The sequence below is a fragment of the Coregonus clupeaformis genome, chromosome 13 (assembly GCF_020615455.1).
Source record: "Coregonus clupeaformis isolate EN_2021a chromosome 13, ASM2061545v1, whole genome shotgun sequence".
Lineage (NCBI taxonomy): Eukaryota > Metazoa > Chordata > Actinopteri > Salmoniformes > Salmonidae > Coregonus > Coregonus clupeaformis.
Window position 1 is genome coordinate 4,642,874 of NC_059204.1, and position 24,503 is coordinate 4,667,376.

At 42.8% G+C, this 24,503-nt stretch overlaps 1 protein-coding gene across 7 annotated transcripts in view; it reads left to right on the top strand.

Moving 5' to 3' along the window:
• The window catches only part of gria4b (glutamate receptor, ionotropic, AMPA 4b), a 176,033-nt gene that overhangs the window by 127,964 nt on the left and 23,566 nt on the right, over positions 1-24,503 (top strand). For 6 of the 7 annotated variants that reach the window (XM_045224158.1, XM_045224162.1, XM_045224160.1 and 3 more), the window contains exons 8-11: positions 6,931-7,035; positions 8,091-8,195; positions 12,777-12,983; positions 23,174-23,547. In XM_045224158.1, coding sequence (XP_045080093.1) covers positions 6,931-7,035; positions 8,091-8,195; positions 12,777-12,983; positions 23,174-23,547 — 791 coding nt within the window. Of the gene's footprint in view, positions 1-6,930; positions 7,036-8,090; positions 8,196-9,242; positions 11,374-12,776; positions 12,984-23,173; positions 23,548-24,503 lie in introns of those variants that run through there. The other variant, XM_045224161.1, reaches the window with a different exon arrangement.

Sequence of the window (24,503 nt, forward strand, 5' to 3'; positions counted from 1 at the left end):
AAACCATAAGCTATTTCTCAGCCTTTGACTCAGTTGTCAATTGCATAAAACACTTTTTTCAAAACACTACACACAATTCTCTACCTAAAACACAAAAATCTAACAGGAAGTGACTTGCTTTCCTTTTCCAAACACAACCATTCAAAATGCTACACTTATTCACCAGGTCACACACACACTCTTCACATGTGCAAACACTAATTGCTTAACTGATCACTAACCAATCACTGCTTTACTGTAGTATAGGCCTATAAATAGGTCAAAGGTCAGATTACCTGTTTTGAACAATGGATGCCAACAATGGACAGAGAGCAAGAGGAGTAGGAGGGAGAGGCAGGGGACAACAACGAGGACAAATTCAAAGACGAAGTGTTGGAAGAGGAGGAGGAGGAGGAAGAGGAAAATGAAGAGGAAGAGGAAGAGGAAGAAGAGGACGAGGGCAAAGAAGAGAAGGAAGGAGATTTATTTATGTGGATGAGGTTGGCTTCAACCTCACCAAAACCAGGCGCCGCTGAAGAAATGTAAAAGGACAGAGGGCAATTACCAATGTCCCTGGACAGCGTGGGGGGTAATATAACTATGTGTGCTGCCATCACTCAAAACGGGGTCCTCCATCACAATGCCACACTGGGTCCGTACAAGACCGGCCATAGGCTCACTTTTCTGGATGCAATTTACACAATGCTTGTCCCTGATCCAGATCAGGAGCCTGCTGGATTTGTGGTTATATGGGACAATGTTAGTTTTCACCGGGCTGTTCTGGTCCAAAACTGGTTTGCCACCCATCCACAATTTGTAGTTTTGTACCTACCCTCATATTCACCTTTTCTAAATCCCATAGAGGAATTCTTCTCAGCCTGGCGCTGGAAAGTGTATGATTGCCAACCCTATGCCCGCATGCCGCTTCTCCAGGCAATGGAGGACGCATGTGGGGACATAGAGGTTGCCTCTGTCCAAGGTTGGATACGCCATGCTAGGAGATACTTCCCTCGATGTTTGGCAAGAGAAAACGTATCTTGTGATGTGGACAAAGTATTGTGGCCAGACCCAGCCCGGAGAAGAGATGAAGCGTAGCTTAGCACTGGTGACTGCCCACCCCCCTACCAATTCCTGGACTGCCCCCGGGACCCCACACACACAATTGTGTTCTTTACTGTATTCTAAAGAATATACTTTTGGTTTACATATGTTTATGGTTTTGTTGTGTGCTACTGTATACAACAGTAATGTTTGGCCTAATAAATATTTTCTGTTTCTACATTGCATTGGTGTTTACAGTGTACTTGTTACCCCTCTCAGCAGATTACTTTCACTGTAGAACATTGTATTGAAATGTAGATATAAGCCTATGAAAGACCAAAGAGCTTTAGATTTAGAACAACAGTGTTTACATGGTATATCCAAAAATGTACTATTATGAAAGAAGTGTTTGCCATTTGATGCAAATGCTTCATTCTGACATGTGTTTACGGCATTTTGAATGCAGTGTTACATTTTGAAGGAGATGTGAGGCATTTTGCATTTTGTGTGTGCAGTTTTGGGAATTGTGTGTAGAGTTTTGAAAAAAGGAGACATAGTTTTGAAAACGTGTGTAAGCAGTTGGAAAAAACTGTAACTGCACCTGTTTGAACTTGTTACCTGTATAAAAGACACCTGTCCACACACTCAATCAAACAGACTCCAACCTCTCCACAATGGCCAAGACCAGCGAACTGTGTAAGGACATCAGGGATAAAATTGTAGACCTGCACAAGGCTGGGATGGGCTACAGGACAATAGGCAAGCAGTTTGGTGAGAAGGCAACAACTGTTGGCGCAATTATTAGAAAATGGAAGAAGTTCAAGATGACAGTCAATCAACCTCGGTCTCGGGCTCCATGCAAGATCTCACCTCGTGGGGCATCAATGATCATGAGGAAGGTGAGGGATCAGCCCAGAACTACACGGCAGGACCTGGTCAATGACCTGAAGAGAGCTCCGACCACAGTCTCAAAGAAAACCATTAGTAACACACTACGCCGTCATGGATTAAAATCCTGCAGCGCATGCAAGGTCCCCCTGCTCAAGCCAGCGCATGTCCAGGCCCATCTGAAGTTTGCCAATGACCATCTGGATGATCCAGAGGAGGAATGGGAGAAGGTCATGTGGTCTGATGAGACAAAAATATAGCTTTTTGGTCTAAACTCCACTCGCCGTGTTTGGAGAAAGAAGAAGGATGAAAACAACCCCAAGAACACCATCCCAACCATGAAGCATGGAGGTGGAAACATCATTCTTTGGGGATGCTTTTCTGCAAAGGGGACAGGACGACTGCACCGTATTGAGGGGAGGATGGATGAGGCCATGTATCGCGAGATCTTGGCCAACAACCTCCTTCCCTCAGTAAGAGCACTGAAGATGGGTCGTGGCTGGGTCTTCCAGCATGACAACGACCCGAAACACACAGCCAGGGCAACTAAGGAGTGGCTCCGTAAGAAGCATCTCAAGGTCCTGGAGTGGCCTAGCCAGTCTTCAGACCTGAACCCAATAGAAAATCTTTGGAGGGAGCTAAAAGTCCGTATTGCCCAGCGACAGCCCCGAAACCTGAAGGATCTGGAGAAGGTCTGTATGGAGGAGTGGGCCAAAATCCCTGCTGCAGTGTGTGCAAACCTGGTCAAGACCTACAGGAAACGTATGATCTCTGTAATTGCAAAAAAGGTTTTTGTACCAAATATTATGTCATGCAATAAAATGCAAATTAATTACTTAATTCAGTCTAATATGGCCAATCAGGACACAGAACACAATTTATGAGTTAATAAAATGTTCCTATCCTCTTCATTAATTATGTTTAAGAAGGCTAAAAAGGCAGCATGGAATTCCTGACTGACCATACTGCCATGGCTATAAACTGAAAAAAAAAGATGTAAGAGCGCTTCCCTGGTGGAGCAGAGCATAAAAGACCTGGATTGAGATTAAATTCTGTTCAAATGTCTTATGAATTAAGTAATGTGCAGTTTGTCAACATATGTAGTGTAAAAATATGTTTGTATGATTAAATGTCCTATAAATGAAATTAAAATGCCATGTGTGTCTATATCACCTTGTAGTGTTCCTACAATACAATCCTCAAATGTGAATTCCAATCAAATCTGGAGAGAACTATAATGGGGATGTATTCCAAACTGCTTTCTTTTGCTTTAAGGAGCTACATAAAAATGTGCATGCTGCGAATGTTGTGGTAATATTATGTCAAACGTAAATATAAAATGTTCTAAATGTTATTGAAATGTTCTGAGGACCTCCGAGATAAGGTAAAATGTATATTGTGTCAACATCAATGGAATATTATGTTAAACCTAAAACAAATATGCTATGAATGTCATAAAAACTGACTTATTTGGAAATTGTGGAACATTATGCAACATTGTGGGAATGTTCTGTGCAACCTTGAACATTGTATGAACATTGTATGAATGTCATCATAACTGAGCATATTTTGTGTTTTGGAAACCTATCTCTTGTAATGTATCCACACTGTTCCCACAACCTAAATGTTCAGGGAACCATTAAATAACTCAGAATGGCTGTTCTGAAAAAAAAATGCAACATCAAATGAATGTTTTGTGCACCCTGATACAAACATTATCTGAATGTCAGCACAACTGGACAGTTTTAGTTTTTTGTGAACCTATCTCATCATATACATATAATGTTCCCACAACCTAAATAAACATTCTGGAAACCTTTAAATAACAGATTAAATGTGTTCTGGGAATGTTCTTGCAACATCTGGTGAATGATTTTTGCACCCTAAAATAAACATTGTAGAATCATCTGCACAAGTGGACAGTTTTTGTGTTTAGGGAACCTATCTCATCATATACATATAATGTTCCCACAACCTAAATAAACATTCTGGAAACCTTTAAAGAACCGATTAAATGTGTTTTGGGAACATTCTTGCAACATCAGGTGAATGATTTATACAAACATTCTATAATCATCAGCACATTTTTACATTTTAGTCATTTAGCAGACGCTCTTATCCAGAGCGACTTACAGTTAGTGAGTGCATACATTTTCATACTGCCCCCCCCCCCCTGGGAAACGAACCCACAACCCTGACGTTGCAAGCGCCATGCTCTACCAACTGAGCTACAAGGGACTTAAATCTGGGACGTTTTTGTGTTATGAGAATATTTGCCGCGCCCTAACGAACGTTCTGGGAACTTTTACAGAACCAATTTTTGTTTGTTGGGTCAATGTTGTCCACAAATGACATCAACAGTCAACACTACATACTGTGTCATATGAAATCTATCTTATTAGAAGTAAAATGAAGGTATACTTGCACTCTGATGTAGGGTTGCAAAATTCTGGTAATTTCCAGGATTTCCAGAAATCATGGTCAGATGATTCCTGATTTCCTTCTTATTACCCCATGATTATGGAAATCTTCCAACCAGGATTTCTGGGAATTTTGGGCAAGTTAGAGGAATTTACAGTTTTTTCCAACTGCTTACACACGTTTTCAAAACTATGTCTCCTTTTTTCAAAACTCTACACACAATTCCCAAAATTGCACACACAAAATGCAAAATGCCTCACATCTCCTTCAAAATGTAACACTTCATTCAAAATGCCATAAACACATGTCAGAATGAAGCATTTGCATCAAATGGCAAACACTACTTTCATAATAGTAAATTTTTGGATATACCATGTAAACACTGTTGTTCTAAATCTAAAGCCCTTTGGTCTTTCATAGGCTTATATATACATTCCAATACAATGTTCTACAGTGAAAGTAATCTGCTGAGAGGGGTAACAAGTACACTGTAAACACCAATGCAATGTAGAAACAGAAAATATTTATTAGGCCAAACATTACTGTTGTATACAGTAGCATACAACAAAACCATAAACATATGTAAACCAAAAGTATATTCTTTAGAATACAGTAAAGAACACAAAAGTGTGTGTGGGGTCCGGGGGGGCAGTCCAGGAATTGGTAGGCGGGGGGGGCAGTCACCAGTGCTAAGCTACGCTTCATCTCTTCTCCGGGCTGGGTCTGGTCACAATACTTCGTCCACATCACAAGATACGTTTTCTCTTGCCAAACATCGAGGGAAGTATCTCCTAGCATGGCGTATCCAACCTTGGACAGAGGCAACCTCTATGTCCCCACATGCGTCCTCCATTGCCTGGAGAAGCGGCACGCGGGCATAGGGTTGGCAATCATACACTTTCCAGCGCCAGGCTGAGAAGAATTCCTCTATGGGATTTAGAAAAGGTGAATATGGGGGTAGGTACAAAACTACAAATTGTGGATGGGTGGCAAACCAGTTTTGGGCCAGAACAGCCCGGTGAAAACTAACATTGTCCCATATAACCACAAATCTAGCAGGCTCCTGATATGGATCAGGGACAAGCATTGTGTAAATTGCATCCAGAAAAGTGAGGATATGGCCGGTGTTGTACGGACCCAGTGTGGCATTGTGATGGAGGACCCCGTTTTGAGTGATGGCAGCACACATAGTTATATTACCCCCACGCTGTCCAGGGACATTGGTAATTGCCCTCTGTCCTGTTACATTTATTCCCGCGGCGCCTGGTTTTGGTGAGGTTAAAGCCAACCTCATCCACATAAATAAATGTACATGGGCATCCATCTCCAATACTCTCTGTAACAGACAAAAGGATATACAGATGAGTAAATATGGTATGTCTGAAGTACTGGAAGTAGTGTTGCATACATACCTCTACAAAGTCATGTCACAGATTCTTGACTCTGTCAGAGTTTCTCTCAAATGGCACCTTGTAAAGTTGTTTCATCGTCACTTGGTGCCATTGGAGGATGCGTTGTATGGTCGACAGGCTTACAGCATTGATGTTGTTAAATATGGTGTCATTATTCAAGATATGCTCTCTTATCTCTCAAATCCTAATTGCATTGTTGGCCAAAACCATATTTATAATTGCAGTCTCTTGTACATCTGTAAACAAACGTCCTCGTCCTCCATGATGTCTTTGCCTTTCCACTCTGTACAGAATTCAAACATAGTATGTGTTCAGCATAGGAACTGTAAACAATGTACACAAAAATGTAGTACAGCATGATAACCAACCTCATTCATTCAATGCAGTGCAGTAAATGGATGGCTTAGAGTTACAAATGTTTATGCAATACTATGCAGTCATACGTATTTTACAGTACATTACTCTAATGCTAAAATAGTCATTAGATAGTTGCATACCTGTTCTCATTTCTGAAGGTTCGAATTATGGACGCCACTGTAAATCGACTCAAGTTGGGCTGGACTCTCAGTCCAGCCTCTCTCATGGTCAAACCGTGGTTGATCACATGATCAACAAGTGTTGCCCTAATCTCATCAGAGATGGCTCTCCTTCCTTCTCTTCTTTGCCCTCGTCCTCTTCCTCTTCCTCCTCCTCCTCCTCCTCCTCCTCCTCCTCCTCCTCCAACTCTTCATCTTTGAATTTGTCCTCGTTGTTGTCCCCTGCCTCTCCCTCCTACTCCTCTTGCTCTCTGTCCATTGTTGGCATCCATTGTTCAAAACAGTCCTATACTACAGTAAAGCAGTGATTGGTTAGTGATCAGTAAAGCAATTAGTGTTTGAACATTCGAGGAGAGTGTGTTTGACCTGGTGAATAAGTGTAGCATTTTGATTGGTTGTGTTTGGAAAAGGAAAGCAAGTCACTTCCTGTTAGATTTTTGTGTTTTAGGTAGAGAATTGTGTGTAGTGTTTTGAAAAAAGTGTTTTATGCAATTGACAACTGAGTCAAAGGCTGAGAAATAGCTTATGGTTTTGGAGATTTGGTGTGTAGTTTTGCACTTTGAGTGAGAGGTTTCAAAAATCGTGTGACATGAAAAGATTTTGTGTGTAAGCAGTTGGAAAAAACTGTAATACTCTGATGATACTGTTTGCAGGTCCGGCTGCAGGGATTAACAGGTAATGTCCAGTTTGACCACTATGGACGCAGGGTCAACTACACCATGGACGTGTTTGAGCTGAAAAACAACGGACCCAGGCGGGTAAGAAGACTAGTACTGTGACCGCCTCACCCACCTGTGCTGCAGCTCACTGCCTCCCCACTTGTGCTGCACCTTACTGCCCACGCTATCCAGCTATCATATCATAACACAGTCATTTGAAAACATAACAACTATACGTTTGAATATCTATTCTAGCCATCACCATAAGAGCTATACCATAATACCACTATACCATAATAACTCAATCATATTGAAAACATAATATGCAAATTTGAACAATTAATAACTGTATGTTTAATTTCATTCCGTTTGAAATGACAGAATAGAGCGAACTTCATGTCATTATCTTTTTATCTGTTTAGTATTGTCTGTGTGTCTGTAGAATCTATGTATTGTGTATCAGTGATCTCAAAAGTTTCTGCATGAATAGTATACTCAGGCTTCGACTTTGTGTGTGTGTGTATGTTTAGTGCTGTGTGTGTATGTTTAGTGCTTTGTGTGTATGTTTAGTGCTGTGTGTGTACTGTTTGTGCAGGACTCCAGCCAACTACGGTAGGTGGACAGAGAGCGGTGGAGCAGTAGAGAGAGAGGGGGATGGAGGGAAGAGAGGAAGAGGGGGGTGAAGTGGAGGGTTGGAGAGGAGGAGGGGAGGAGGAGTGTGTTCATCAATCAGCAGGCTGCTTGGGCCTGCCCGCTGGCTGGCTGCGCACGCTAGGGTTCCTGTTAGGACAGGAGGGAGGGGGGCTGGGCACACGCGCGCGAACATACAGACACATCCATGCATGCACATGCGTGCACACACACACTCACGCAAGCACACACACACACCTCTCCACCGCCCCCCAAAGCTTGTCAATCATTCTTACCCTCAGCAGAGAGAGAGAGGAGCAGTTCACTGCCAGCCAGCCATCACTTCCTCCCCCCAAAGAAAGTATATTATGCATGCATGCGCACACACTGTACACACACTGTACACACACTGTACACACACTGCACACACACTGCACACACACTGTACACATAATGTACACACACTGTACACACATTCTACACACACCCCTGCATTTGACTCACTGTCCTCTCTTTGTCTCCAGATGGGTTACTGGACGGATTCAGATAAGCTGGTTCTGATCCAGAATGAAGCCCTCCTTCCCAATGAAATCATGGAGAACAGAACTGTTGTAGTCACCACTATCATGGTAAGACGCACTACAACCCTACACACACACATGCGCATACGTGCACACACACACAAAGAGACACGTGTGCACACACACGGAAGAGGCACACAAGCACAAACGAGACACAGACACACACACCCTCTAGTGCGCTCATGTCTTAATGTTCTCCCGGAAAGGGCTTTACTCTACCTTCCTTTGCCTCAGGCAGATGTTCAATCACACAAACACAAACATAATCCAACACACTCACCAACATTGGCACTGCAGATGCTTTTAAGACGTTGTTACGCTAGGCGTGATTGAGATGTCATTGTAAACATGTCACTGTAAGTGCAGTACCTACCATGACTAGTCTAGTCCCCTTTATAAAATGCATGAGCTGCACTCTGTATCCTTGCCAGAGACTGCTACACATGCATTTTAAGAGTTGTCAGTTAATGAGGCCAGACAAAGTGAGATTCTATACTCAAACACGCACACACACACACATGCGCATGCACACACACACACACATGCACGCACACAGAAACTCTCTGGGAGGACGTGTGCTGTGATGTCAGAAGGTTGTGTCCTCCTACACAACCCTCGTTGTTTACTTAGTGGGCCTATTTACTAGGGCTCAGGACCCAAATGATACCTTGGACATTTGGTTTCTCCTCCTTTTTGCACTGATACTGTAACACTGTCTGCACCACAATTCAAAATGGCAGCCGGTTGCATGTAATGTGAACTATGGGTATTAAATCAGGATTGTCACACTACTGAGCTGAACCGAGCCGAGCCAAACCAAGCTGTGCTGAGCTGGCCTGGTAATGCATCCATCCTAGTTGCTGGAACCGGGCTGATTAGGACAATGTGAAAAGAAAATATCCGGGGCCAGCACAGTTTGGTTCGGGTCGGCATGATAGTGTGAAAAGGGTGAAGATTTACTGTGTTTCTGAAAGTAAAGGTGGTTGGTTAGATAGAGGAGATGGAGAGAACAGGGTAAGGAAAGACAAAGTGAGTAGAGGAGGGATGGAAATGGGATTGGAGAGTCATACCTCAGCAGAATCCTCCTCTTTTCAGCCCCTGGTGAGGAACCCCATTTTAAGAAACTGAGAAACTGGACACAAGCAGAGCCCAAATGACACATCCCTTTTTGGGAGACTGACGGACAGTGTTGGACACAGCCAGAGACAAAATGAACCCCCTAAAGAATTCTAACGCACACCGTATTAGGAAACTGACCCAAGGGAAGGATCTATCCAGAGCCAAAGTGAACCCCTTCAAGAAGACCCAAAATGGACACAGTCTGACCAAACGTTAAAGAAAATGAACAAGAATATGGCAAGATAGGAGCCACAATGGACACTTCTTCCTGCCTAAAGACACAAAAATGATTGTTCTTCTTATCAAACGTCACATCAACATGACTGCACTTAACTGTGTGTGTGTGTGTGTGTGTGTGTGTGTATGTGTGTGTGTGTGTGTGTGTGTGTGTATGCGTGCAATTGGTCTCAACCAACTCTAGGATATAAATGTTCTCATTACATGAATTTCCATGCCTGGCATATTGCAGGTGATTATGGCTAATACAGTATTTGATATTGAAATGCAAAAATGTAGGAATGGATGTTGAGATTTTAACGAACTAGCTTAAAAAATGCTCTGAGGCTGCTCTGAATCCGTCAGTTTCCATTCAGTTTTTGTATATAACAGCTTTATAATACACCTTCAAAAGCACTGCCTAAGAAAAATACATAATACATTTGGATAATTTCAGTTCATACACATCACCAGGCTTTTATAGAGCATGATAATATCAGTGTTTAACCATGCCGGCTGTGTCGGATAGCGTCTCTAATGTGTGTTTGCGCTTGATAATGCACTTGATAATGTTTGTTTACTGTAATATACACTAATTAAGCTTTTACTTCAGTATTACATTCTGTGGCGACTACAATAAGCCGAAACAGTAACACAGCTGTTTTGGCAATGCATTGAACCTCAACTGTGCAGAAGTCTGTTATTGTCAAATACGAAGTTGATTGATAAAGTTTTGAGAGTAGATGGATGAGATATCAGGAGTAAGGCATCCATATTAGGAAGTTGTCAGTTGTTAGACTTCCTAATATGGATGCCGTCTATGAGCTCCCCCTTGATTCACCTATGGTGAAGTTTCATCTCCACACTAAACTTTGACGAATGGAAATTAGGTTTTTACTCGACTCTGCAAGTAAAAATAGAAGAGAGAGAAAGAGAGAGGTGGGGAAAAGCTGGCATGTTTTGTGAACATCAAACCGGAAGGGACAATGAAATGTGAAGGGAACTCGGGAGTTGGCATTCACACGGCGGAGGGGGAGCTTAGTTTGTTGTCCATGCAATGCTTTTGTTTGTGGTTATTCTGGCTTTCATCAGCTACCATATGGCCAAAGGAACGCTCCAGTGAAAAGAGTCAGGCAGGTACTGTAGCGTCTGTTCAGCTGTTTATCATGTTAATATGCTATTCTTTCTGATGACAAGCCTTCATTTGGACTGGTATAGGAATCATTCATCCACAGTGGTAGCTCTGAATATGGCTAATCTCGAGACTGACAGCAAACGCCTTTGTCTGTCGCTCACCTGATTCATAGGCTATTTTTTATTGTTGTTAAGTCGATAATGAATATACTTTATAACAATGGCACTCTGACTGAATATATTTCGGCAGAGCTTTGAACCGCACACTTTTCTAAGCCTACAGTATTGAATGTCCCCTTATGGTCTTGAGGTAAACATCATGTTTTAACCTTCTCAGAGTGTACGTGGGATAACGTTGCGCCAAAACCCTACAAGGGACCTAAGGAGAACATCACCTAATGTCCTTAGAATGACCCCTGTTTGCTGGGGGTATGTTAGAATAAGAAAGGTATGTCAGAATCAGAAATCGGGGTAGCCTCCAGTACATATCCAATCAATACCCACTACTACAGCTAGCATATGTCTCCTATTTCACCATGAGGAATGAGAGATGGCTTTAAGATTGTTCTCATTCATCAAATACCAATTTCCACCTCATATCAAGGACAAGGCAACTGAATGGTGCTTTACTCCAACAGCAGCAGCTGGGGGACTTACTGAGAGCACCTCAACGTTTTCAAATATATTTTTCCACTCATGCTTGGAATGTGCTCAACTTACTGAATGTCATGCAGCCAAGTGAAAAATAAAAGTTTGATTTGTGCCATAAGTGGTTGGTGATGACTGCGACACAGAGATGTTTAGAGAGAGAGAGAGACAGAGAGAGAGTCAATAGTATATAGTCAAGAACCATCATTTTGATGCTTATTATTGTACATACTCCTCACCTATCACACAGACTGTGTATCTGTCAATTCGATTGTCAACTCCAACTCACACACTTACTGGACTCTCTTCCTTCTACTAATGTGCGTGTGCGCGTGTGTGTAACGGCATGTCTAATTGGGTTCATTACCCACTGAGACAAGGGGTGTGGGAGATTATTGACCGGCCTGTCAGCCATGATCAACTTGGACGTGGAGAGTCTGGAAACGTTTAAAATCTGCTGCTGACTTTCAGCATTCTTTCAGAGTTCTTTAAGCATTTTGAATGTTTTTTCAATGTTCAACGTCCTTTCTGTCTGTCTCTATCTCTGTCTGTCTCTCTCTGTCTTTCTCTCTGTCTGTCTCTCTGTCTTTCTGTCTGTCTTCATCTGTCTCTCTCTGTCTGTCTGTCTCGCTTTCTTTCTTTTCTCTGTCTTTCTCTCCCCCTCACTTTCTCTTTCTTTCTCTTTCACTCTTTGTCTGTTTTTCTCTCCCCCCCCCCTCTCTCTCTGTCTTTCTCTCCCCTTCTGTCTCTCTGTCTTGCTGTCTGTCTGTCTCTCTGTCTTGCTGGCTGTCTGTCTGTCTGTCTGTCTGTCTGTCTGTATGTCTCTCTCTCTCTCTCTCTCTCTCTCTCTCTCTCTCTCTGTCTCTCTGTCTCTCTCTCTATGTCTCTCTCTCTCTCTATGTCTCTCTCTGTCTCTCTCTCTCTCTCTCTCTCTGTCTCTGTCTCTGTCTCTTTCATACTGTATCAGAGTACCATTTTAAATAATAGCCAGTGTAACGTTCAATAGATGTTTTATCGTCCACATCTGTGTTCAAGAAGTTGAAACATTTGTACATAATCTTTGAACAGGAACTCCATATTCATAGAAAAGCAATCGTGTGCATCCATTTTGAAAGACCACACAATATCATACTGGAACCACTATTTGTTGCTGAATTGTGTAGGCCTATTTCTTGGTCATGTCTACAACATACATACTGTACGTGTTTGTGCACGCTTGTTTGCTATCTGTCTATTTTTGAGTGAAAGAACAAAGTTAATCCAACGAGCAAAACTGGTTGAAATGACGTAATCAGTACGTTATAATCACGTCAATTCAAACAGTTTAAAAAATTTATTAAAATAATATCACTTCAACAACATTTTGAAACTGGTAGAATTTACATCATTATGTCACTCATTATGACCTGGTGTCAACCAGTTATGCTCGCTGGGTAAGTCAGTGTCTGTGAGTGGCGGACATGTTTGCCAGTTTGACCCTGTGGTCCCTGTGGTGTGTGTGTCACTTTGTAGGAGGGTCCATATGTCATGTTGAAGAAGAATTGGGAGTTGTACGAGGGCAACGACCAGTATGAAGGCTACTGCGTGGACCTGGCCTCGGAGATTGCCAAACACATTGGCATCAAGTACAAGATTGCTATCGTGCCCGACGGAAAGTACGGCGCCCGGGACCCGGAGACCAAGATTTGGAATGGCATGGTTGGGGAGCTGGTGTACGGGGTAAGAGGGACAGGGGACTGAGGGGTGGGGTAGGGGGTGTCTGTGTGTGCGCTTGTGTGTGTGTGTGTGTGTGTGTGTGTGTGTGCGCGCACACCTTGATTTTGTTGACCCACTTTTTATGTTTATTTTATGCTGGGTTTCACTCACATTTGACATTTCTAAATCTGTTTAGTTAAAGGCAACCAATGAACTGAAAGACACAGAATCAGTTGTTTTAAACACAAAACACAGATGGCTTTATATCTGTTGAAGTTGTCAGTTACCTTGACCAAACTAAACCTTGGGATAGGGGATCTTTTGGTGCTTATTAGGGTGGAAAAATTCTGTTAACTTTTCCAGAATTCCAGAAATCCTTCCAGATTCCCACTTGATTCCTGGAATCTCACAACCGGGATCAAAATAAATAAATAAAGGGAATTTGGGGAATGTTAGCGGAATTGTGCAATCCTAGTGCTTACAGCTAAGAGATACAGGCTGTTACAAGGTGCTGGTGCTAGGGGCTAGAGCTGGGACCAGTGTAGTGAGTTTAGTTTGATAGAGGTGTAGGGGTTAAAGAGTGCTTTGTGTGTGATGTGTTAAGTGTAAGAGGTGAGAGGGTTAAATGATGCCGGTGCTTAGCTACCTCCTGTATGTTGCTAAGAGATAACAGGATTCATGTACAGGTGTAGGGGGTGTTTGTACTAGGGGTGAAAAATGAAAGTACTGTACTTCAAAAGTGTGTGTGTGTGTGTACATGCGTGTGTGTGTGAAGGCTTAGAGAAATTGCAGGGCTCTTACGGTGCAGAGGGAAGCTGTGAGCCCAGAGCTTACCCGTCAGCACTTTGCTGTCTCTAAGACCTTGCCTGGTGACCATTCACCCTCTGACAGTCCTTTTCAAAGCCTGTGTCACCGTAAAAGGTCTCCCCCCATTTCAGCCCTGTCATGTATTTTAATGCTTCCTCAATGCAAGCCAACCTGTCACCTTAGTAAATTTATGCTGAGGATGAGGGAATTTGTATCTCTGTTTTTTCTCTCTCTCTCCATCCATGCAACGTGTCGGCTTGTTGTAATATAAAAAACGTTCATTTATTTTTTTGCGGATAAATCCCAAATTCCCCACTGCAGACATCCAGGCAGGAAAGGTCGGAAGTGTTGCTAAATCACTAACAATAATCTGGTTTGTGGCTTTGCCGCAAAGAAGCAATACGCGCTCTCACAGAACCTGTATCCAATTTTTGCCATCTTGTGTTGTAAGCATATTTCTCCAACGGCGTTATTTGATTCCATTCTCCTTCCGATCCGCGGCCTTTCGAATTAAGCCGTTAGGATTAGAGCTACTGCCCGTGTTTTTCTATTCCAAACTGGATCATTGTAAGACGTGTTCAATCAAAACAAGTGGCAAAATGAAATGAAAAAAGGTGGGATGGGGAGGAAATACTGGTGATTGTTGTTGTTGTTGTTGTTGTTGTTGTTGTTTGGTTTGTGATTGGCATACTTAGTGATTGTGTCAGAAAGGAGGATAGATACAGTGCATTCGGAAAGTATTCAGACCCCTTGACTTTTCCACATTTTGTTACTTTACAGCCTTATTTCAAAATTGATTAAATACTTTTTTCCCCTCATCAATCTACACACAATACCCCATAATGACAAAGCAAAAACAGGTTTTTCAAATTTTTTGCAAATGTATTAAAAATAAAAAACGAAAATATAACATTTACATAAGTACTCAGACCCTTTACTCAGTACTTTGTTGAAGCACCTTCATTTGCACCTGTATTTGGGGAGTTTCTCCCATTCTTCTCTGCAGATCCTGTCAAGCTCTGTCAGGTTGGATGGGGAGCATCGCTGCACAGCTATTTTCAGGTCTCTCTAGAGATGTTAGATCGGGTTCAAGTCCGGGCTCTGGCTGGGCCACTCAAGGACATTCAGAGACTTGTCCCGAAGCCACTCCTGCGTTGTCTTGGCTGTGTGCTTAGGGTCATTGTCCTGTTGGAAGGTGAACCTTCGCCCCAGTCTGAGGTCCTGAACGCTCTGCAGCAGGTTTTCATCAAGGATCTCTCTGTACTTTGCTCCGTTCATCTTTCACTCGATCCTTATTAGTCTCCCAGTCCCTGCCGCTAAAAAACATCCCCACAGCATGATGCTGCCACCACCACGCTTCACCGTAGGGATGGTGACAGGTTTCCTCCAGACGTGACATTTGGCATTCAGGCCAAAGAGTTCAATCTTTGTTTCATCAGACCAGAGAATCTTGTTTCTCATGGTCTGAGAGTCCTTTAGGTGCCTTTTGGCAAACTCCAAGTGGGCTGTCATGTGCCTTTTACTGAGGAGTGGCTTCCATCTGGCCACTCTACCATAAAGGCCTGATTGGTGGAGTGCTGCAGAGATGGTTGTCCTTCTGGAAGGTTCTCCCATCTCCACAGAGGAACTCTGGAGTTCTATCAGAGTAACCATCGGGTTCTTGGTCACCTCCCTGACCAAGGCCCTTCTCCGCCGATTGCTCAATTTAGCCAGGCGGCCACCTCTAGGAAGAGTCTTGGTGGTTCCAAACTTCTTCCATTTAAGAATGATGGAGGCCACTGTGTTCTTGGGGACCTTCAATACTGCAGAAATATTTTGGTGTACTTCCTTAGATCCGTACCTCGACACAATCCTGTCTTGGTGCTCTACGGAAAATTCCTTTCGACCTCATGGCTTGGTTTCTGCTCTGACATGCACTGTCAACTGTGGGACCTTATATAAATCATGTCCAATCAATTGAATTTACCACAGGTGGACTCCAATCAAGTTGTAGAAACATCTCAAGGATGATCAATGGAAACAGGATGCACCTGAGCTCAATTTTGAGTCTCATAGCAAAGGGTCTGAATACTTATGTAATTAAGGTATTTCTTTTTTTTTGAGAACTCTGTTTATTAAGTTTTACACACACACAGACAAGACAAAGCAATATAAATAATATACTCAACTAGACAAAAGTACAAATAATACATATATAAAATAAAAAAAATAAAAAAATAAAAATAATAATAATAATAATAATAATAACTTTAAAGATACCATACTTTAGACAAGTTAAACACACCAGGCAGAAGGCTACAAAAGGTTAAAGGGCAATCTATAGTATAGGGACAGAGCAAACACCTCACCATTGTTCCTGTAAACAGTTAAGGGATGGGGTGGAGAAATGCAACCACTCACAGACAGTCAAGGCCACAGACCAATCATCCACTGGACCAAAAATAAAAAGTTACAATGCTTTAAAATAAAAAATGAATATTGATAATTTTATGTAGGCGTGAACAGAATTAAAAAATAAAAATAACTGGGAAAAACAAGCTCACACCTTAGTCTCTGCCCGGGCGAGATGAACAAGGCATCCGCAGGTCACAATTAATAAGCACATCAACCTTAATGCCCCCCACCCCAGAAAAAAAACACAGAGAAATGCTCATCCAACCCCTAAGTCACAGGGGGGTCAAATACAGACTTATTTTGGTTTTAATAGGAATGCTATCCGAGGATGGACTGTTTAAAGTAAGACCGGAATGGAGCCCAAGCCTCATTAAACAGTTTGGGGTTCCCACGTGAATTGAATTTAATTTTTTCTAGTTTCAGAGAGCACAACACGTCTCTCACCCAATATTTATAAGATGGGGGAGCTGCCATCTTCCAGTTCTGTAGTATTAGCCGTCTAGCTAAAAGAGTTGTATAAGCAACAGTGTCCGACTGGATTCTTGACAGGGGGGTGCTTATGGGCAGTACTCCAAAAAGGGCTGTAAGGGGAGAGGGATCTATAACAGTGTTATATATATCAGAGAAACATTTAAATATTAATTCCCAGAAACCTGACAGTTTATGACAGCCCCAGAACATATGCAACAGTGTGGCCGGTTCAATTTTACATCTGACACAGGTAGGATCAAAATCAGAGAATATTCTTCCAAGTCTGGCCCCAGACCAGTGGATACGGTGAACCACCTTGAATTGAATGAGGCTGTGTCTAGTGCTAAAAGAGGACGAATGCACCCTGCGCAGCACAGATTCCCAGGTGTCTTCCCCAAGTTCCTCCCCCAAATCCTTTTCCCATCGAGTCTTTAAAGGCACCAAAGAAGGGTTCTGTAAGTCATGAATGATTGTATATACATCTGAAATTGCGCCCTAGGAAGCTTGTTCAGCTCCAGGATGCTCTCTATAGCTGTATTCACAGGCCTATGGGGAAATTCAGGTGTGTTAGCTCTGACAAAGTTCCTAGTCTGGAGATAGCGGAAAAAGTGGGATTGGGGGAGGTTGAACCTTTCCTGTAGCTGAGCAAAAGAGGCAAATGTATCATCAAAGAATAATTGGGCTAGTGAGGAGAGGCCTAGTGAGTGCCAGATGTCAAAAGCCCCATCATTCAAAGATGGAGGAAATAAAATGTTCTGATTGATTGGGCCTGATAGAGAAAAGCCTCGGAGGCCAAAGGCTAAGCGGAACTGATTCCAAATTTTAAGAGACTGCTTTACAATTGGGTTGACACACCTTTTGCCTAGGGACACTGGGAGAGACGAGCACAACACAGAAGAAAGTGCAGCAGGTTTACACGATTCAGACTCCATCTGGACCCAGATTGGTCTAGGGCCAGTAGGATCAGTCTGCAGCCAGTACAGAAGGGCTCTGAAATTTGCAGCCCAATAGTATGTCTGAAAATTTGGTAGAGCTAAACCCCCAATGACTTAGGCTTCTGTAAATGTTTTCTACCAATCCGTGGTACCTTGCCATCCCAAATAAAATGCATGAATGTTTGATCCAGTGAAATAAAAAAAAGATTTTGGAATAAAAATGGGTAGACATTGAAATAAATATAGAAATTTGGGCAACACACTCATTTTAATGACATTAATCCTTCCGATAAGAGAAAGAGGTAGCGCATTCCAAAAAGCTAAAGATTGTTTCAAACTGTCTGCTAGAGCAACCAAGTTTTCCTGAAACAGATTTGAATATTTCCTTGTCACTTTAACTCCCAAGTAGGTGAATTGATCCCGGACAATCCTAAACTGAGAGCTTGTAAAAGAGCACTTTAAAGCAGCCTTGTTTACAGGAAAAAGCTCACTCTTGCCTAGATTCAGCTTGTACCCTGAGATTGATCCAAACCTTTTAAGAACAGATAAGGCGCGTGGCAATGAGGTATCAGGGTTAGAGATAAACAAAAGGAGGTCATCCGCATATAGCGAGACTTTCTGCTCTGAGCCCGTCCGGATTATTCCTTGAATGGCATCATTAGAGCGTAATGCAATGGCGAGAGGTTCGATTGCCAAAGCAAACAACAAGGGAGAGAGTGGACAGCCCTGTCTGGATCTGCGGTGCAAGGGAAAATAGTCAGAGGACAAGTTGTTAGTCCGTACCGAAGCCATGGGGGAAAAATAAAGAATCTTTATCCACGCAATGAATTTGGGGCCAAAGCCAAATCTATAAAGGGTGGCTGTTAGGTAATCCCACTCAACGCGGTCAAACGCTTTTTCTGCATCAAGTGAGACCACCACCTCTGGGTCCTCCGACGCAGGGGGAGTACAGTATATTCATAAGGCGCCTAATATTGAAAAATAAATGCCTATTTCTCACAAAGCCAGTCTGGTCAGAGTGTATTACTTGATGCAGCGAGCCTTCCATACGGATGGCTAAAAGCTTAGCTAGGATTTTGTAATCACAGTTTAAAAGCGAGATTGGGCGAAAGGATCCACATTCCAGAGGGTCTTTGTTTTTCTTTAATAGTAATGAAATTGAAGCTTGATAAAGACTAGGCGGTAGCTTTGAGGTATTAAGGCACTCTGCAAATAGTCGAGACAAGAACGGGCAAAGCAGACCAGAAAACGTCCTGTAAAATTCGGTTGGAAAACCATCCGGACCCGGTGATTTACCTCTTTTCATTGCGGACACTGCTGTTGCAATCTCCTCAGGTGTAAATTCTTCTTCTAGATAGTCATGGGTGTCTGTATCAATTGAAGGCATATTCAGGCCATTAAAGAAGGAATCAATCAGCAAAGGGTCTTGAGGGGATTCAGAGGTGTATAGCGCAGAATAAAATTGTTTGAATTGATCATTGATCTCTTTATGTATAACTGTGGTGGCACCAGACGGGGTCCTTATTTGTGGGATTAAACGTGAGGCCTCAGATTTACGGATCTGATGTGCAAGGAGTTTACTGGCCTTGTCGCCTTGTTCATACACTCTGTACCGAGCTCGCAAGAGTAGCTGTTCAGCTTGCCTGGTAGAAAGCTCATCAAATTCAGATTGGAGTAGTTGGCGCTCTTTATGCAGATCAGAGGAAGGAACCGTGGCATACTTCTCATCCAATGTGGCTATGGATTCGCTCAGGTCCCGAAGTCGCTGAGAGCGAACTCTGTTTTGGTTGGCTGTATAAGAAATAATTTGGCCACGTAGGTATGCTTTGAGAGACTCCCATATGGTAGAGCAGGACATACCTGGTGTTGAATTAGTTTCTAGGAATAAGGTGATTTCAGAAGAAATGAAATTGACAAACTCCTTATCTGAGAGTAAAATGGGGTTAAGACGCCATTGATAACACATAGGAGGTCGCTGGGGAAACTCTAGTTCAAGCACTAATGGTGAATGGTCCGAAATAACAATACTCTTGTAAGTACACTGCCGAAGGTTAGGCAAAAGTTTTTTGTCCAAAAAGAAGTAATCAATCCGGGAGTATGTTTGATGAACATGAGAATAAAAGGAATACTGTCTATCTGTAGGATGTAGGAAACGCCAGGCCTCAAACATGGCATATTTCTGAAGAAAGGCTTGAATAAGTAGGGCACATTTAGATGGGCCTGTAGTTGTTCGTGAGGACTTGTCAAGAACTGGGGACATTTTGCAGTTGAAATCCCCCCTAAAATCAATAAATGAGAATCTAAATTGGGTATAGCAGACAAAAAGGAAGAAATGAAACTTGTGTCATCCCAATTGGGAGCATAAACACTAGCCAAAACAAGAGGGGTAGAAAACAGTTTACGGGTTACTATGACGTATCGTCCCTTAGGATCAGCGATAACCTCAGAAGCTACAAAGGGAGTGACTTTATCAACCAAAATGGCAGCCCCTCTTGATTTACTATGAAAGTTAGAGTGGAACACTTGACCAACCCAGTCCCTACGCATCCTAAAGTGCTCACCAGTCCTCAAGTGAGTCTCTTGTAGAAATGCAACATTTGCATTCAAACCCTTTAAGTGTGTCAACACCCTCTTACGTTTCACTGGGTTATTAACCCCTTTGGTGTTCCACGAAATGTATTTGATCGCATTGTTTCGGCCCCTCTGGGCATTCCCGTTATACAACCCCGTCATTAGAGCATAGAATGGAAAAGCAATGAGCGCCCAGAAACCCCAGAATAACTTGTCTCAGAGTAATAATGTACGGTGGTAGATGTTGAGAAAAAGTACCGAAAAAAAAACAAAAAAAGACAGAATGACAACATTAGAACTGAACAATTCAACCCCTCCCCCCACCCCCTCCCCCATCCCAGACAGTACCTCCCCAAACGAGGTACAAGCCTAAATAGAGCATGTTCTCTTCGCACAGTATGTCTGTGAGAGTGCGGTCTTAAACCTAAACCCACAGTCCCGCTCTTTAAAGTCGTGTTTTGTTAGTGGATCAAACAGCAAAAAAGAGATAATCATTTTTTAAATAAAAGAAATTAAGGTGAATCCCTTGTGCAGACGAAATTACAAAAGCACCACTTGTAGATGTATATAATTATAATTATATTCCCAGTCTTATAACAGGCATTTGAGAGAGAAAATAAAGAAAATAAATAGAATGTGTAACGGCTCTCAGCCGAAAACCTAATTTGAAGTAAGGAAATCGTAGTAAGACAATCAAAAAAGATAATAATAATTATTATTATAATAGTTGTCTAGTTGAATGCTGAGACAACTTACAACCAAGACCAAAATAACTACGTGTGCGCAACGTTTAACGCTTGCTGGGCATAAATGACGCTCTGAGCCTTAAAATTTAAGTGAAGACCCCAAAAAAACGTGTCGCCTCGGGAAGCATTTACTGTTTACTGGGTCAATGCAAACGGATGCAGTAAGCAAATAACCAAGAATATTTTGAGTCACTGAGACACTATGTAAACAAACTGAATAGGTGAGCAAGACAGCCTAGAAAACACAGGAGTATAGTAAAACCGCAATACAATGAGATTAAATGACTGAATGCTTGTAAGGCAAGCACACTAGATGATCAAAATATTAGATCACATCAAATAAGCCTGAATGGGTACGCCAACCCCCAACTATACAAAATTAGCATGTTGTAGCTAAACATAGTTGTACCACAGGTGGGTTACTTACTATCCACAGTTCGCTAGCAATGCTGAACTATGAGCAAGTTCAAGACTTCTTGATGTGACGTTGAATGTGAGAGAGAGCCTCATCCGGAGATTCAAATGTGTAGTCTTTACCATCATGAGATAGCCATAAACGGGCCGGGAATCGCAGTCCATACTTCACACCTGGATGGTCCCGAAGTAGTCGTTTGGCCTGTCCGAAAGCTGCGCGCTGCCTGGAAACAGTGGGGGAGTAGTCCTGGTAGATGGAGAAGCTCTGTCCTTGAAAGCTCAGAGTGGTATTGCGGGCTCGTCGGAGAATCTCCATCTTCTCATGGAAAAAGTGCACTCGAAGAATTATGTCACGGGGCCTCTCCCCATCCCGGGGCTTTGGGCGCAGCGACCGGTGGGCACGATCAATCAGGGGCTTTTCATCCAAGGCTAGAACATCCTTCAGCAGCCCAGAAACGAAATCCGTGGCGCGAGGCATTTCCGCTGACTCTGGGACTGATACCAGTCTCAGGTTATTGCGGCGAGAGAATCCCCTCCAAACTTACACAGCTCTCCTTCACCTTTTTCAAGTCCGCAGCTAGGCGTTTCACGTCAGCCTCCAGGGATGTAGTTAAGTCGGAGACATTTGTAGCGAAGGTCTCCAGTGCTGCAATCGTTGTAGTGTGCGACTCCATTGTTGTTTTGAGTGATGCGATTGCCGGCACCGTCTCGTTCCGCAGGATGGTTAGATCTGCTTTTAAAGTATCAGAAACCTCCTTTATTCGGGCCTCAATCGTAGCAACCACCTCCGTTTTCATTTCAACTATCTCAGAGCGTAGTAGTTTGATGGCCTCGAGAATGTTCACTTCAGCGCCGCCAGGCCAAGCCGCCCCTCCGGGTAGAGTATCAGTCCCCGGGTCGTCAGGCTCAGGGGAGGGCGGTGATGAGAGTGTGTCTTGTAGGCCGGGTTTTCTCAAAGTCATGTTTTTGGCCTTATGTTTCGTCGACATGCTGATATTTGGAAGTAAAGTAGTCTTGGTTTTTACGGGAAGGGATCACCAAAATAATATATGAAAATAAATACGGTTTTGCTGCAAAATTCACATAAACTTTAAAAATACCACGGGAGCAAACGGAAAACACGTCAGTCGCACATGGCGTCCCTCCAATTCCCCCTAATTAAGGTATTTCTGTTTTTGTTTTTTTATACATTTGCAAACATTTCTAAAAACCTGTTTTCACTTTGTGATTATGGGGTATTGTGTAACGTAACAAAATGTGGAAAAAGGGAAGGGGTCTGAATACTTTCCGAATGCACTGTAGATGTGTGAATGGTCGACTAGGAAGACAGAGTTCTCGGGCAGTATCCATCAAGCGTCTCAGTATAGGAATGATGATTTAGGATCAGTTTTGCCTTTTAGATAATATTACATTGACAGGAGGGACCTGATCCTAGATCAGCAGTCCGGCTCTGAGATACTTGATACATACAGCCCCTGGCTTTTCTGGCTCTGACATACTGTAGCTGATCTTATATGTATAGTATGTCCTTTTGGGAACAATTAATCTTTAGTACAATATATTTGGATAGGGGCTCGCCTCAGGCTCACACTCACTCACTGTAGTGCGTGAAGTTGACAGTGCTGAATAAGGTGGAAGGAGAACAAAAAACAGATACTGTCTACTGTAGTCTACCTTTTTGTCCACCGTTTTGTCTACTGTTGTCTACTGTTTTGTCTACTGTTGTCTACTGTTTTGTCTACTGTTGTCTATTCTTCTGTTGACTGTTGTTTGTCTACAGTTTTATTAGGTGCTTAGATGACTCTCCAGTCAAAAGGCTAACCACTTCCCCCCTTTCCCCTTCCTTCTCTCCTTCTCTCCCCCCGCCCACATGAAGAAAGCGGAAATCGCTGTGGCCCCATTGACAATCACACTGGTCCGGGAGGAGGTGATCGACTTCTCCAAGCCCTTCATGTCGCTGGGCATCTCCATCATGATCAAGAAGCCCCAGAAGTCCAAACCTGGGGTGTTCTCCTTCCTGGACCCGCTGGCCTACGAGATCTGGATGTGCATTGTGTTCGCCTACATTGGCGTAAGCGTGGTGCTCTTCCTGGTCAGCCGTTTCAGCCCGTACGAGTGGCACACCGAGGAGCCCGAGGAGGGCACCGACGGTCCGCCCAGCGACCAGCCCCCCAACGAGTTTGGCATCTTCAACTCCCTCTGGTTCTCCCTGGGTGCCTTCATGCAGCAAGGCTGTGACATCTCCCCCAGGTGAGAGATATATGCATCACTACTAAGACTAAGACTGCTACAGTACATGCATACTACTACAGTACATACATACTACTACAGTACACACATACTACTACAGCAACATATTCTGAAACATTATACCTAAACATTGCCCAGCTGAGAGATAAATATGTCACTACTAATACTACTACATTACACACATACCACTACATTGCACACATAGTACTACATAACCCACATAGTACTACATTACACACATAGTACTAGACTATACCCAAACATCTCTTAGGTGAGAGACACACATAAATTACACACATAGCACTACATTACATCCAAACTTCCCCACAATGTCCCTTTCCTTAATGTGTTGAGTGTTAAAGGCCGGTTGCCATTGATAACAGCTGCCTCGGGATGCTATGGCTTATACAGTATACATGTTTCATTCACTGGCTAACTATGAGTCTCTTCACTCTCTGTTGCAGAACAACCATAGTTACTTCACTCTGTACAATTGCAATTTTCACCCTAGTTTTTTTGTGTCAGTATTCACACCAAAATTGTCACTTTATGTCGCATAAGTGAAAATAGCTAAATTTCATTGGCCTCTAGTTTGTAATAAGAATGTCTCGTCTTATAGTTTCTAATTTAGCCACTGTCTGCTGTGTGTGTGTGTGTGTGTGTACATGTGTGTGTACGTGCGTGTTTGTGCGTGCATTGTGATCTGTCTGTCTCAGCACTTTTATTGTCTGCTTTAGAAGGAAATTGGACTGCTGTCACATTGTCTCTGATGTGTCTGGTGTGTGTTTCATACACTGTATTTCTGCGTTCAACAAGCACGAGAGGTCAAAGGGTATATCATCCATTACTTACTATTACCTACCTCTCGTCCAATCATGAACCACCAAAAAATATTCAGTAACCAGTCAGTGCTGGGTGTCATTGCTTCCGGGTCTAGCTTCCTGTCTGTGACACAC